Source organism: Boleophthalmus pectinirostris, unplaced genomic scaffold (genome assembly GCF_026225935.1).
Source record: "Boleophthalmus pectinirostris isolate CB_2022bp ecotype Guang Dong unplaced genomic scaffold, ASM2622593v1 HiC_scaffold_3, whole genome shotgun sequence".
Lineage (NCBI taxonomy): Eukaryota > Metazoa > Chordata > Actinopteri > Gobiiformes > Gobiidae > Boleophthalmus > Boleophthalmus pectinirostris.
Genome location: NW_026571299.1, coordinates 16,892,400 through 16,909,429, shown reverse-complemented (window position 1 = coordinate 16,909,429; position 17,030 = coordinate 16,892,400). Strand labels below are relative to the sequence as shown.

The 17,030-nt window shown below is 39.3% G+C and overlaps 1 protein-coding gene across 1 annotated transcript; it reads left to right on the top strand.

Annotated features, from left to right (window-relative positions):
- Positions 1–270: 270 nt before the first annotated feature.
- Positions 271–15,578, top strand: LOC110173762 (NFX1-type zinc finger-containing protein 1-like). Its single transcript, XM_020939772.2, is given in 20 exon segments — positions 271–535; positions 1,908–1,986; positions 2,593–3,347; positions 3,907–4,129; positions 4,877–5,220; positions 5,301–5,480; positions 5,562–5,668; positions 5,891–6,129; positions 6,202–6,333; positions 6,448–6,587; positions 7,082–7,219; positions 7,306–7,420; positions 8,074–8,318; positions 9,476–9,615; positions 9,711–9,843; positions 10,589–10,756; positions 11,010–11,120; positions 11,222–11,317; positions 11,827–12,142; positions 12,145–15,578. Coding segments are annotated over 19 exon segments (5,721 nt in total). The 5' UTR covers positions 271–535; positions 1,908–1,949; the 3' UTR covers positions 14,247–15,578.
- Positions 15,579–17,030: the final 1,452 nt, after the last annotated feature.

Here is a 17,030-nt window from a genome sequence, read left to right as displayed (position 1 = left end):
TGGTTCAAAATTTTCCAAATGCCTAGTCTGACTTAAAGCGTTCAACTGGAGATCTCATTATAATCACATAAATGATGGATCACAGATACTTTCACAATATCAATTTGAGATATCTCTACAATAGGGTACAGCACGAAACTAAACGCTGCCTTGCTTTAAAGTGAACGTTATTGTACATTTGCTGGATTGTCACTAGAGGGCGCCATAAGTAAAATGTAAGTTTTCCCCTAAAAGGAAACTTAAAGATCCTTCAGGCGCAGATCAGCTATGGGAAAGATTTGGGATTGATAAAATAATAGGATTAGTTTGAGTTAGGTGCACTTCAAGGCAGCATTATAGCAGCTTAAAAGCTTATGTTTCCCGGGTCTTATAGGGACTGGCCATTTTAATCTTGGCTACGTAATTTCTTGCAAAACAAAACCTAAACCCCAATAATAATAAACTGTAGGGCGTGACGGCTCAGACACTGGAGCATCAAGAAGAAAACAACACGGACTGCTGCTCGTCAAACGTAAGAGAATTGCTGCAACTTTGGGTAAGGATTTATTATTATTATTATTATTATTATTATTATTATTATTATTATTATTATTATTATTATTATTGTGTGTATTATCTATGCTCATTCAAATATTTTAAATGCCTTAGATGTAGCCTACTTTTTTCCCGACAATTCCTAATTAAATGATTGTAAATTAGTTGGATTACCACTAGAAATCATAGCGAGTTCACGTTTTCTCTTAAATTTGCACAATGAATCTATGTAATTTAGTTAAATATAATAGTGGGATATCTAGGTCTGAATCTGCAAACAGCAAAGCACAATACAAAAAGCATAAAAATAGCAGCCAATCCAATAAATAATTAAAAAGAAATAGAATAAAAATAAATAAGGAATAAAATCAAGCTAAAACTATGGGCCAACCAATAAAAATAAGTCTTAAGAAGTGATTTAAAAGATGATAATGGTACAAGCCTTATCTCCTCAGAATAAATATAGCTTATTTACAGAATATTTTGCAAATGTAAGAAAATACAACTTTTTATCAAATCAATGTGAGCTCTTCTGGTGAAATGAAAGTGACTTTAAGTGTCACTGTAAATGTTTACCACTAGAGGGCAGAGAGGGTTTCTATTTTCACCTAAAAGGAAACTTATGGTCAAATGAAACATACACTCAAATATTACTCTTATGTGTGTATGATCCAACAATGTAACATGAACAAACAGGATATTAGTCTAGTTTATAAGATTTAAGATGGAGACACTTCTTATCTGTAACTCATCTCATTATAATTTTCATAATATTACTGGAGGCTATGTATTATCATTAGTAGACTATAGCTGTTATATTTTTCAAAAATCATATACATTCTGATTTATATTGGGATATTGTAGACTTAGATATAGCCTCTTGTGCTCCAGCAACATTTACACTGCTCTTCCCAGTCGCCTTTGTGTCTTAGTCAAAGGTCTCTGCAGTTTAACAGGAGGACAGGTCAGGTGGGGTCAGCAGATCTGTGTCAGGGCAGTTTGAGGAGAGGAGGAGTCAAAAGTGTCCCTCCTCTGTGTCCTGCAGCATCACAGCAGTGTCCAGTGGGAACCAGGTGAACATAACAGGAAAGGCGTCACTCTTACTCTGCCTTGTTGTTTCTGTTGATGATAAAATGGTTCACTCCCTTCCTTCCCATAGCTAGATCCTTAGCTATCCAGTCTCCAGGGATAAGGGAAAACAAACAGCTAATTTCACACAATACAGTGTGAAACAGTGTGTGAGCCAGATAGACACAAAAGCTACAAAAGAAGGTTCATTTCTTTCCTGTGAATGTGACTTATTTAGTATTACTTGCATTATACTTGTTCAATTTGAATTTTTGATATTGTTTGACAATCCTTGTGGTATACAGGTTTTGGCACCTCTACACACCTACTGCTAAATCACTTGTGTGATGGAGGGAGAAACAGAAGGGAGTGAAGAAGAACTTGGTGAGTCTATCGTAAAGTAACAGCAGCTCTACCCACATGAATTAGGGTTAGAAGATTAATCACAATCAAAAAAAATTAGCAATTTGAATTATTTAAGTAATATATTCCTCTGCAATAGAAAATGATTGCCTATAATTTTATATTTTTTTAATATTAGTTGTTTGATATATCTGGCCGATATTTGTGTGTCGGCTGTTGGCCTTAAATCTCCAGCAGAGGCCGATGTTTGCTCAACTAGCTGCCGAAATATGCATGAAGCTTTATTCCAAAAAGAGTACTGCAAAAATTGACTACACTGCTCTTTTATCCAGTTTGTAATAAAACAAGCTCATGAATGAGTTTGTACTAAATTCAAATGAGACCATTTGTGGAAAATGACCACAATCGGCTCTACATATTGCCCCAAAAATATCATCCATCAGTTTCTCTGGATCAACATCGGCCATGAAATAACCCACATTGGCTGATCTCTAGTAGAATGTGTAAAATAGTCCTTTTGGTACTCTTTAGTACCAGTTTCAAATACAAAATAAAAACATAATTAAAAATGATTATTATTGTAGCAAGCATGTTTGAGTGCTGCAATTGACCATTTTTCTTTCACAGGCACTGGCCAAGTTAATGAAACTGGAGTGTCAGGAGGGGAAAGTTCAAAACTGACACCAAGAATCGATGACAAACATGAAAACAACAGAGGAGAGGAGGAGGACGAGGCCACAGTCTCTGATGAGGGAGAAGCACATGGGGCATCTGCGGTAGGACTGGTCCAGAGGGGCAGAAGAGGAGGAGATAGAGGCAGGGGGTGGAGGAGTAGGGAAGACAGTAGAGACAGTTGGAGAGGAGAGTGGAGTGGGAAGGAGTGGAGAGTGAGAGGAGTGAACGATGATTATGAGAGAAGAGGAGGTTTCAGAGGGTTTAGTGCAAACAGGAGGGGGAGCAGACGAGCCTCTAGACGTCCTCAACAAGACAGAAGTAGAAATCTAGTCAAGATCTTAAATTTTGGCCAAAAGGAAACTGCTAAAGAAAGTACTCTAGACTATAAAAAGCTTGAAGAACTTTCTACAAAAGAGCCATCACAAGTGGCTGTCAGCGTCTCCTCCCACCCGGGTCTGAAACCTCTGCTGAGTGAGTCTTCAATGAGGAAGGAGCTGGTGGAGCTACTGTGTCAGGTGCTGAGTAAAGCCTTCAAATCCCGAGCAGACAGGGGCACCCTGCAGCACCTGGCTGGGAGCATCAAAGACTCAGGTTTTCTGCGCATTGTCCTGCCACAGTACCTGGCGGGTGTAAGCTCCGAATCCGACAGTGCCCGCAGAGAGAAATATCCACAGCACCTTGGGAACATCCTGGCCATCCTCACACAGGTAGAGAAGGCAAAACACTTACGATTACAGTATATACACTACCAGCCAAAAGTTCAGACACACTTTTTCATTTATGTTATTGTTATTTTCATCTGTTTACATGATAGCTTCTCACAGAAGGCCTTAAAACTATGAATTAACACAAAGGGAATGTAGTAAACAGCATTAACATTTGAAAACAGCCCCCCTATGTTTTTATCAATGATTTTGACAATTAACAAGCCTTGACCTCCTGGTTTTCACTCGACAGACTTAGACTTAGACTTTGAATGTTTTCTAATTATTACCTGGGTTGTTGGGATAGCACCTGTGCTATATTTATCACAGTTTCATGTCAGTTAAATGGCAGATTGTTGAAAAAAAGTATGTATACGTATGTCTGTCTATCCTAAAATATAAACTTACCAATATTAAATAACTGCACTTTTAATATGTTAAATGTTGCTCACTACATTTTAGTGAAAGCAGTTAACTGTTCTAACCTGTCATGTGCACTTAATTAACTGTGTAATGTTCTGTTAATGTAAAAAATAAATAAATAAAAAATGTCTATGTACAGGTGCTTATCATCTTCCCTGCCAGCACAGTCGAACCTGTGAATTTGCTCTTGGTGCTGCTGTCCCCATCCATCTGCAGCCTGAGGACTTCAGGAGTGGACATCCCAGCTCAGATAGAGGAGAATATGAAACATGTTCAACACCTGGTCAGACATCTCCAAACCAGGTCCAGAGAGGCCACCCTGCGCCCACACAAGGGCACTTATGCTCTACTGCACACTGATGGTGAGTGACCTTAAATATGACATTTTGTGTTTTTGTTTTTGTTTTCATTTTTTTGTAAATCATGCTTTTTCATTTTATTTATTATGTTTTATTATTTATTGCATAGTAATAGAAATAGGTCTGTTAACATTCTGTTCAGAACTGCAGAACCGATATAGTGACATTTCACTGTAGTAAGCAGCCGATATTTATTGCGATAGATAGACACTTTCTTGATCCCAAAGGAAATTAAAATGTACATTTTTTTTATTGTTGAAAAATGGCTATGTAACATTTCTAAACCCTACATGTATGGCCCAAAGATTTCTTGAATAATCACAAGGAAGTATAGAAAAGTAGGTAAGGATGAGGGTTAGGTAAAAAGAGGGAGTTTTTGAGCACTCAAACCTCAAATGCCATACAAGATTACTCAAACATGCATGGATCTATCAAAATACAAATTTGAGTAAACTAATGACGAGGGACCACGATGGTTAAAAACTTATGAAAGCCAATTTTACAAAATCTGTCCCCTTTAGGATAAACTTTCCAATCTACTTCATTTCTATAGCACATTTCACACACACACACACACAAACTGTTTCCAAAGTGCTCCACATAGAGAAATTTAAAAAATACAGTTTAATCCAATTAAAAACATAATGAAAACAACAAAGTAAAAACAAGTAAATAGAACAGTGAGCATTTTGACTAATTTCCATTCTCCCACAATAAAATTTAAATCTAAATTCATTATGTTATGTACAGACGAAGACCAGCAGGACTTCAGGACTATTCCCATCTACCCAACCCCAGAGGAGCTTCGAGACGAGGGCAGACCCTATCTCAGACCCAACCTCACCTCCCAGTGCTACCCGAACACTCACCTGTATCTGGACACACACTTTCGGCTGCTCAGGGAGGACTTTGTGAGGCCGCTCAGAGAAGGGATCCAGGAGCTGCTCTTGAGCCAAACGGACAACCCTGGGAATCAAGAAAAAGGAAAGCGACTGGACGACATCAGAATATATCGAGATACAAAAGTGATAGCCCCTAAGTGCACTATCAATGGCCTGGCATATGTCGTCCAGTTTAATGTGGAGCCACTGAAGGTTAGCTTCAAATACAAAAGAGGCACATTCAAAACAGTTGTCATTTTTTGTTTTCTCAATTTCATACTCTCACCTTACAGTTTGTACGCTGGGAGAATTCCAAGAGGCTGATCTTTGGTTCATTGGTCTGTTTGTCATCTGATAACTTTGAGAGCTTCCTCTTTGCAACTGTGTCAGATCGAGAGCCAAAAGATCTCCAAGAAGGAAGAGTTCAGATCACTTTTACAGAAGAAAGCAGACATAGGCTGGTCAGGATTCAGGTAGACAATGTTACTGAATTTTGAACAAACAAACAAAAAAAACCTTTGCAATAGTAATTTGTTTTGTTTTCTATAACACAGCAAAACCAAGTGTTCTTGATGGTAGAGACCACTGCCTACTTTGAAGCTTATCGCTATGTCCTGGAGGGCCTCCAAGAGCAGGAGGAGGGCGAGCTGCCCTTTAAAAAGTATGAATGTGACCACATTTTTGGTATCTTTTAGCCTTTTTTGTGGTACAGTAGCCCATGATAAGGATACTGTATCACCATATTTACTATCGCGACATATGTCGATACTTCAACATTTTAGCACACCTCTTGTGTGGATGTTCAGTTTCAAAATGGCTGAATGTCTAGAGACATGAACTGCTCAGTCAGTTAAGAGTTAATGCTTTAGCTGTGTGGTTGCAGGTATCTTGTAGACTGCAGCCCAGATGTGGACCCTCCAGCTTATCTGCTCATAGATGACACTTATGACCTGTCGTCTGTGGCCCACCCAGACTTCAAGACCAAAGTTAGACCATTTCATTGCCTGGATGCAGAGGCCTGGCCCACAATGGAGGAGCTGGGGCTGGACGAGTCTCAGTTCAGAGCCTTTCAGTTGGCCCTCACTAAAGAGCTAGCCATTATACAGGGGCCCCCAGGGACGGGTAAGCCAAGCAAAATGCTAAATGGATTGTATTGGTAGCAATGTAATATAATGAGACAGTATTTTTTTTCAGGAAAAACCTATGTTGGACTGAAAATCGCTAAGGCTCTATTGACAAATAAAAATCTTTGGAAAACTGCAGCTGATAAAGCTCCCATTCTGGTTGTGTGTTATACTAACCATGCTTTGGATCAGTTTTTAGAAGGTAAGCCAATCCTGCGAGGATGTCACTGTCATAATTATGAAAAAATATTGACATGACTCCATCGATATGTTGTTATTATGATCTCTGATTTTGTTTATTATTGTCATCTTTGAGGTATCCATAAATTTCTCCCTGATGGAATAGTGAGAGTGGGGAGTCGTAGCAGCAGTGAGATCCTGAAGCGCTTCAATCTGAGAGAACTGTCCCTCAGATATGACTTCAGAGAAAATGACCTGATAGTTGCACACAGCACTGTAAGTTTTTACTGGGACAGAGGTTTATGTCAGAAGATTTGTTGTGTGAAACTCAAGTGAAAAGATTAAATTACTCATTTTAACACCTGCTGTAGAACTGGCCAATTACTGTCATTTGGATTGGCACAATGGCCTTGTTCATTATATACAGATATACATTTGTCGCATGTTTTGGATATCTGCTTGCTGGTGTGGCAGAGGGACATCATCTGAAATGTGTCCTATGGCAACGCAAACTTGGGCTGGCACTGGTGACTCTATAGTTTTTGATATAATAGTTATTAGTTATAGTTACAAAATAGTTGTTTTGTAAAGGCCTGCTTTCTTTGTCTTTACAAACTAGCAAAAACTGCAACTAGTAAAACAATAAATTAATAAACAGTAATGAACATCAACAGCTGTAGATTTAGAGGTATTGTATGATTACCACGTGTAACTGAAGAGTAACTAAATGAAGCTCCTAATCATAATAAAAAGAACTGACTTATTTCCAGATTTCCAGAGATGTTCAGGAAGCCGAGAGTGACCTGGAGGACATGACCCAGATCCTGGAGTGCACTTTTAAAAAGTTGCTGCGTGCCAGTGTCCTGCAGCGTTTTATGTCTGAGCAGCACTGGGAATGTCTCCAGGCTGTAAGTACACAGTGTCTGGAATCTAACACAATATCCTGCTATGCTAACTAAACATGAAACTAATACTACATTGAATTGTTCATCAGAAAAAGGAGGTTTTTGAACATACTGGGAAGAAATCAAGTGTGATGAATGAGTGGCTGGGCTTAGAGGGTCTGTTACAGACTGACGGCACATCAAACCAACAAGGTAACAGCAAAGGTAAGATCACGGTTTAGATAACTTGCCTATAAATCCTTAGCTTTACATCCAAAAAAATTGATTGCCATGTCTTCATCCTTATATTTTCCTATATATTCTTTAAGCTCTAATATATCAAAAAACGTATATCAGTAAATATTAATACTCATGTTTTCCCATAAAATGTCTTGCTTTTTCTGTAAATTAGAGGTTCCATAGTAGATTGTACTGATGAAATAATAACTCACCAACAGTGAACCACAGTGAAGGAGAGATCCACTCCCCTGGACGGGCCAGGCTGCAGCTGTGCTAAACCAAAACTAAACCAGGACTAAAACAGGACTAAACCAGGAGTGAACTAGAACTAAAGCAGGGTTATGCTGGAACTAAACGATTACCAAACTAGGACTGAATCCAGGACTGATACACATCCATTTGCAGATAGTTGAAATCTGCAGGGTCCACTCAAGCCTAAGGGACAGAGGGGGCTCATCCAGGTCAGGTAAAGGTTATTCAGCACATGATCAGGGCACAGGAGGGGCATGTAAGGGCATCTACAGTCTCTATAAGGACCACTGGGCAGTCAGCAGACAGGCAATGAACAGACTACAGGTGAACTGAATAATGAAACCAAAAGCATATGATATACTATTTTCAACTATTTTGTATTTCAGACATTTCAGCGGTGAAGCAGCCAGAAGAAAGCCTCATTCACGTAGACGAGCAGGCAGTTCTGCTGGAAGCTGAACGAACTCTCGATGATGAGATTTATGCCAGAGGAGAAAGAGGTTATCAGAGGAGAGAAAAAATCCAAGAGGAATTCAGGACAGAGGCAATAAAAGTTCTGGCCATGTTTTTGGATGAGCCCAAAGTAGATGAAGAACCTGAAGGAAATCAGGAGAACATAGAGAGATGGGAGGTATGTATTGTGTATGGTTAAACTTCCTCTTGGGTATTCTCATAATAGATTCATTAGGGTTGTCAGAAGTATTGAAAATCACATACTAATCAATACTAATGTTTTCTTTATAAATATGAAAGATGCTATGAAAGGGTAGGCCTAATAAGATTAATCTTAAACCTAGAGCTTTTCTGTTTACTGTGTCTGGAATAATGGGAGAATATATCTGTGACCGAAATAAACAAATCAATCAATCAATCAATCTGAATAACTTTAGAATAATCTTGAGCTGTGCTACTCCTAGATGGGACACATGGTGTTTGAACGACTGTAATGATTTTAGAGAACGTATTTGACACCACGTGCTTATTTCCCGTCTTGCTCCTGCTAAAAAGCCTGGAGACGATCCACTGACGCAAAAAAACAACAAGTCCAACCTAATTTGAGCGGTGCGTAGCGCCCATGGACCAATATGGAACCTGTCTGGATGACTGAGGGATTACACAGATAAAAATCCTTTGTTAATATAAAAGCAAGTACCATTATACAGTGTTTTTTTTTTTTAAATCATCATGGTATCAGAAACAGTACTGAGTATTGTGTCTATTCCTTAATATCACATTTTTTTTATCGCAGCAACACAAATTAATTGAGTTTATGGGTTTGAACTTCTGTTTACTCCTCACTTTGTTACTGTGTCATCTCTCTATTTGCTTCTTACTGTTGTTACATTTAAAATTTTTAATTAAATACAATAGTTTAAATTAAAAATGTTAAAATACTCTCTCTCTCTCTCTCTCTCTCTCTCTCTCTCTCTCTCTCTCTCTCTCTCTCTCTCTCTCTCTCTCTCTCTCTCTCTCTCTCTCTCTCTCTCTCTCTCTCTCTCTCTCTCTCTCTCTCTCTATATATATATATATATATATATATATATAAAATAGGCAGGATGTTGAGTTGCTAGCACTCATGCTTCAGACCAAGAAGGTTCTGGGTTCAATCCCCGGGTTGCAAAGAACAGTTTCCCTGCAGGGATAATAAAGTCTTACAGTACAATACAATTCATGAATAATAATGTTTAAATACTTCTACTGAAGGAATGTGAATGCATCGTTGGAATTTCTTATGGAAAGCCAAACAAGATGAATAAATGATTTCACCATTTATTGTTACTGTCTTAGTATCAGCGTGAACAGAAGAAAAGGTTAAAGAATAGAATAAAACAAGAGCTCAGGAAGTCTTCAACCATGACCAAAGAAGAGGAGCACCACATCACCGATATCTGGAGTCTGAGTGTACCCAACAGGTGGAGACTTTATCGGTGAGGTGTTGCCAATTTTGATTTATTGTTTAATTTGGTTGTCCAAATCTTTTCCATATTTCCATATTCCATATTATATTATTTCCTCTCTGCAGACTGTGGACGGACCGCTACAGAGCTGAACTACGTACCAAAGCCTTTCATTTAGAAGAAATATACCAAAATGCTGTTGAGAGACTTGCTGAGGTCAAAAGACAACAAAATCTTTGTCTTCTCAGGGAAGCCACGGTAAAGCACAACTTGTTTCTGAAAAGGTTTACTGCTTGATATCCATCTTATCCAGTGCTGGTTAGTATTTGGAGCTGCTGGTTAGTATTTGGAGACCACTGGGAATACCAGGTGCCACAATGGGGCAGCAGTGGCTCTAATAGATACTGCTGTTGTGTCCTTAGGCAAGACACATCACCTACTGTCTAATATGAATGTAATGTGTGAGTGTGGTGGTGGTCGGAGGGGTCAGTGCTGGTCAGTGATTGGTAACCTCACTTCAGTCAGTCTGCCCCAGGGCTACTGTTGTTGCAGTAGTAGCTTTTCACCACTGAGGGCTGATTGAATGGATAATGCAGTGTAGAGCATCCTTGTGTGCAAAACGCTCTATATGCATACACTGCACTAGTATTATTTTTACAATAAAGTCAGCCTTAGCTCTTTCCTCAAAGCTCACAGAATTTTCTGTGACTGACCAAGAAAGACCTCTTTTACAAAACCCATATAACAATAGAAAACTATAAGTAATAAGATAAGTAAGAAAAACAAAAAACAAAAAAAAAAACCAAGCAGCTTAGTCTACAGAACTTCATTCATGTTTACGTCTCCTCCTTGTGTAACTACTGCCCCATGCAAACAAACCATTTGGACCCATCCATATCCCCACTCTGTTTTCTTGTATGAAAGCACAGAAGTACAGAAGTACCTGGCTGAGTTAAAAATGAAATATATAGAGAGAGATAAAAGAGAAGTGATATGCCCCCAGGTGATCGGCATGACAACGACAGGTGCTGCCAAGTTCCGTCACATGCTGCAGCAGGTGCGCCCGTCTCTGGTGATCGTGGAGGAGGCAGCAGAGGTTCTGGAGGCTCACACCATCACCACTTTGAGCAGCGCCTGTCAACACCTCATCCTCATAGGAGATCATCAGCAGGTGAGTCACAGTCAAGGAAAGGGGAAACTTGTGCAATTCATTAACACTAAACCTATTAGCAATGTTTCAGTTTATGTGATGGAACTTTATACATCATTGTAGGTAGTTCCACTCTGTAAGCCTACTTTTGTGGAAACAGACTGATGGTTTCTTCAGTGGCAGTTTATTACATATCAAATTTTCAGATTTTTAAAAAATATTGTTTTAGTTTTAACCTGTTAATGTGAGATGTGACAACAAATATTTCTTGCAGCTACGTCCAAGTGCAACTGTGTATGAACTTGCAAAGAACTTCAACTTGGAGATGTCATTGTTTGAGAGACTACTGAAAATGGAACTTCCATACGTCAGACTTAATTATCAGGTACTATCATGCATTTCAATATTGTGCTAACTTTAGATGTATTTTTGTTGTAATTTTGGTAACTAATTTGAATATGTTTTTTTTTGTTTTTGTTTTTTCAGCATCGCATGAGGCCTGACATTGCCCGTCTCCTGACCCCACACATCTATTCAGAGCTGGAGAATCATCCCTCAGTGTTACAGTATGAAAACATCAAGGTGTGTGACCAGTCCCTGTTATGGCTTTCTATGAATTTTCCAGAATGTTCGAGAGATATTTTACTTCTATGGGGTACTGATTGCTAACACATAACATACTTAGATTACTATGTTCCCTTTTATTGTTAAATACTATATTCAGTTTTCATTTCTGAAATGAGAGTTTGCTCCGCACACACTCTCCATTCGGAGTGCTATCACAAAACAGTCACCATGCATCATGAAACTACTGCATCAGGTTTGTGAAGTTGTAGTATTTTATCTTGTATCATACTTGTTTGTAGTTATGAATTGCTGTGCAAGAGCATGTGTGACATAGTCTTGTGGGCTGAGTTGTGGAAAGGCTTGTATTGCTGTCTGTAAGGAGGTTTCGAATGTGAAGAGATTACAAGAATACTCACACATGCATAGATGACATATAAAACCCCTTCAGGCATGTATTTTTAATGAGGGAACAACAACTTTAAACAAAGCATTTATAGCAACACACGTTTCTCCATGTTTTACAGGGTCTGAACACTAACTTGTACTTTGTGGAACACACACACCTTGAGGAGGAGATCCAAGATGGAAGAAGTCATGAGAACACTCACGAAGCCCAGTTTGTTGTTGCTCTGTGTCGGTACCTCCTTCTTCAGGAGTACAAACCAGAGCAGATTACCATCCTCACCACTTACACAGGCCAGCTGTTCTGTCTGCGCAAACTCATGCCTGCTAGTCAGTTCTCAGGGGTCAAAGTGCACGTGGTAGACAAATATCAAGGAGAAGAAAATGACATTGTGTTGTTGTCTTTGGTCCGGAGCAACGTGGACCGCAGGGTGGGCTTTTGAGCATTCCCAATCGAGTGTGTGTGGCTCTGTCACGTGCAAAGAAAGGCCTCTACTGCATTGGGAACAGTGAGATGCTCGGCCAAGTAAAATTGTGGAGCAAAATCTTCCACACTTTGAGGGAGAAGGACCAGATTGGCACAGCTCTGACCCTCTGCTGTCAGAATCACCCCTCTCGACAGGTCAAAGCTTCTGGTGCCACTGACTTTGAACAGGCCCCTGAAGGAGGCTGCACCCAGCCCTGTGAGTACCGCTTGGACTGTGGCCATGTGTGTGCTAAAGTCTGTCATCCCTATGACCAAGAGCACAAGGAGTACCAGTGTTTGAAGAAATGCCAGAAGATTATTTGTAATTTAGGACATGGTTGTCCACTGTTGTGCTATGAAACTTGTAAGAAATGTAAAGTGCTGCTTGAGAAGACCATTCCTAAATGCCAGCACAAACAGATGGTTCCTTGCCACAAGGATCCACACAGCTTTGTGTGCCAAGAGCCATGTCAGAAAACACTTGGGTGTGGACATCCATGTGATAAAGTCTGTGGGGAACCCTGCACCTACGAGTGTAAAGTTTTAATCAATTTTGATTTGAAGTGTGGCCACAGCAAAGAAGATTTCTGTTATTACAAGAAATATGACAATAAGCCAGTTTGCAGAGAGCCATGCAAGCAGCAGTTGAAATGTGGTCATGCCTGCCCTGGTGACTGCAGCCTTTGCCACCAGGGGCGCTACCACTGCGGCTGTTCCCAGAAGTGTGAGCGCCTCCTGGTCTGCTCTCACAAGTGCCAGGCTCCTTGCACAAACTGCCCTCCTTGTTCTCGTCCATGTGAGAATCGCTGTATCCACAGTCACTGCCCCAGCCGATGTGGTCAGCCCTGCCAACCCTGTGTGGAGCCCTGTGCCTGGCAGTGCCCACACCAAACCTGCACCAAGCTCTGCCACGAGCCCTGTGACCGCCCTCCATGTAATGAACCATGTGATGAGACCCTGGCCTGCGGGCACCCATGCATCGGCCTGTGTGGAGAGAAATGTCCAGACAAGTGTCGTGTGTGTCATCGTGAAGAGGTCACCGAGATCTTCTTTGGCTTTGAGGAAGACCCAGAGTCTTGCTTTATTCAGCTACAAGACTGCGGACACGTCATTGAACGCAGAGCAATGGACCAATACATGGAGATGGATGAGAGACAGCAAGACAACCAGGAAGAAGTGGCAATCAAACTCAAAGAGTGTCCCAAGTGTCGCACACCAATACGCAAGAACCTCCGTTACGGCTCTCACATAAACCGCTGTCTGGCTGAGATAGAGCTGGTGAAGCAGAAGATTGCAGGAAATCCAGAAGACATTAAATTACAAATTTTGGCCTTAAAGAAACAATGCACTGAAATCAAACACATGGCAGGAGTGACAAGTGAGATAGCAGCCTTATTGGAGAAATTAACATACGTTAACCACTTATCAGTATTTCATCTGTGGATTATTGAAAACCAAATGGACTTTTACAGAAGAGTGGCCAATCTTCTAGCAATGACAAATAAACACAGTTTACTAATGTACTATTCATTTCGAAGTGAGTGTAGCAAGTTTCTGGATTGGCTCAACGGTCCGAAGCAGAGATTTTCAGAACAGCAGGTGTACGACCTGGAGAGGGAACTACGGAGACTCACATTATTGGCCGAACTGACAACTCTTCGCTATACGAAGCAGTACAAACTAACAAAGGAAAAGTCTGAAGTGGAGGAAAAAACGATACAAGATGTTCTGGAAAAATGTGGTCCGTTCACTGAAGATGATGAAGCAGGGGTTAAACCAATGTTAGAGGAGTTAAAGCAGAAGTTCCCTCAGACTGGTTTGGGGATCAGTGATGAAGAGCGTAAGATGATTGTCTCAGCCATCCAAATGCCCGGTCACTGGTTCAAATGCCCAAATGGTCATGTGTATCTCATAACAGAGTGTGGAGGGGCCATGGAGAGGTCCCAGTGTCCTGATTGCAAAGAAACTATAGGTGGGAGCAACCACAGCCTAGAAAGAGGCAACCAGCTGGCCTCTGAGATGGATGGAGCACAGGGACCTGCTTGGCCAACAGCACTCCAGCAATTGTTCGATTAAACTATTTCTCGCTGGTTTCTTACAAGGCTGTGCCCGGCAATCATATATGCTATTTTTGTATTTTATTAGTGTGCTGTGTAATCTTCAGAGCTGGGTAGAGTAGCCAGAACCTTCAGTCTGTTAAGAGTACTTCAGTGTAGCAATACTTAACTAGAAGTAAAACGAAAGGTCTACTATAAACTATATGGAGAGTACTTACTACAATATTTAACTAGAGATATATTCTGGAAACTAATTCCAATTCACTCAATTCATATGGTCAACATAAAGCTTATATTGCAAAGAAATATATGCAGTTGGAGTGCTCGCTTGGAGGGCACCGCTAAATCAGGTAACAATCAGGTGCTCTTTGGAGATCCCAAGTGGGCAAAATAATTTACTAGACGAAAGAAGAGATCCGAGGCATTCCGATATGCTTTGCTTTAATTTTATTTCATGTCAAACACCGATGCGTTTCGGCTTGCATCTTCATCAGGGCACATCTTAAAGCTTATATTATTATATTAAGTTATATTAGCAATGTCTTTACTCAAGAGTACTGTTGCTTGAGTTACTGGTTTTGTAGAGTAAGAATAAAGTATGGTTTAGAAATATCTCTATGTAGGTATTCTTATCACATTATACTCATGCATCATATAATGCAGTAATGCAAACTCTTACTCTGTTAACGGCTGCGTGTTGGCTCCAAGGGTAATAGGTTTGTATTATCAGAAAATTGCTCTTTAATTCACAGCTAGGTGCTTCATCAGCCAGACAATTTAGACATTTTCACACAGTATCTTTATTTGTTGTTGGTAGTACTAACTTAAAGGTGCATTGTGTAACTTTTCTGATGGAGGGTGTGTCAAATGATTTTCTCCATTATTGCTTTATCTGGAATGTTTCACAGTGTGGCATTAAACCTTTCTGTGTTCATGGAGACCAAACCAGACCAAGTTACAGATCCGATCTGTAGAGAGACAACCCCACTCACAATCAGAATGTCTTTTGTTTTTTTTGTTATTGTTTTTTTTTTACTTTTCATGAATTGATAATGTTGTTATGTGTGGGATGTTTTAACATTAATTATTAAATGTGAGAACTTCAGTTCCACCTACTTAAATAATCAAAAAATCCACTTTTTGTAATTTTGACTTTTAAATTTGACTTTTGCAATTTTCTTCATGACCTAATTGTGTTAAAAGCACTTTGTAAAGTTCACACACAAAAAAAGTCAAGACTTGTGTAGCGCTGCATATCAACAGCAGATGGCAGTATAGCTACACGTATAACATATAACTTCACTTTTAACATTTGTCCATGTAAAATTGAAATAAAAGTTTGCATGGTTTACATTGTTTTGGCTATTTTCTTTCACACAATTTAATAGTTATCTGGGAAGAACTCTTTAATATCTTTACAAGGCACAAGCATGGAAACTGGCTTTGTCTTCTTTCTTTAAATTTCAATATATGTAGAAGTTTTGTTTTGTTTTGTTTTTGCCAAGTATTAAAATGAGCGAACTTTAAACTGTTTTCATAGCCACAGATCTGGTCTAAAAGAAGCATTCCTATCGAGGATTGACAATATCTCGTCAATCAGTGTCTTCAAAATGTTTTATTGCTCAAAGACTTTACACATCTCAGTTTACGCTTGCTATAAGAAGTATATATCTGTTTAACACCGGCTTTGCTGTAGCGAACACATTTTTGCCACATCTACAGGAATAAAGATTGCATCATGTTAAAGTTTTGCCAACTGGTGTGTCTGTATGCAAAAAACATTTGCTAGAGGTTTAATTTGCCACAATAGGTGAGGAAAGTATTTAGCAGGTGTAGTGCAACATTTGTGTAGAATAATGTGATGTAATATTAGCCTTAAACTTAGACAAAATGCATTGTTCCAAAAGTGAAAATATCTAGACAGTGTGTGCTACAAACCACTGTAAGATGATCTTGTATCTGTCATAGTAAGAGTCAGTTACACTTGCAAGCGACAATGAAGGGCCTTTAACTCTGCTAAACCTGCTGTTTGGTCATGTACATTATCCTGGAATTATGAAATACAATGTCTACATAAATAATAGCCAGTTGAGCTAGTTGAGATAATTTTGTGAACAAAAATGCTTTAAATTACAAAGTATGAATTATTACATTAACTTTGGTGTTTTTAAAGGTGCATTGTGTAACATTTTTTTCTGAAATGTTTCACACTATGGCATTAAATCTTTCTCAAATCATGGTTATCATCTGAAATCCTCCAAAACTGCTATGAAGCTAAAACAGTAAAATCACTTGAAATTTATTGATGTTTTGCACCTTTTGGAAGATATAATTTCCTTTTTATTTATGACTCAGTTCTTTACATACAGCCAATCACAGACAAGTTTCACAAAGCTAACTGCTGCGTGTTGGCTCCAAGGGTAATAGGTTTGTATTATCAGAAAATTGCTTATTAATTCACAGCTAGGCGTTTCATCAGCTAGACAATTTACAGACTCTTTCCCCCCATATAGCCTTTTTATTTGTTGTTTGAAGTACTAACTTAAAGGTGCATTGTGTAACTTTTACAGTGGAGAGTCTGTCTGATGATTTTCTCAGTGGAGATCCTTTATCTGGAATGTTTCACAGTATGGCATTAAACCTTATGTTCATGAAGACCAAACCAGACAAAGTTACAGGTCAGATCTGTGGAGAGGCGACCACGCTCACAGTCAGAATGCCTCTTTTTCTTGGTGTTTTTGACCTATAAACAGTAATAAATATAAGGTAGAGCTATTTAATATCATACTATGGAACATTCTGA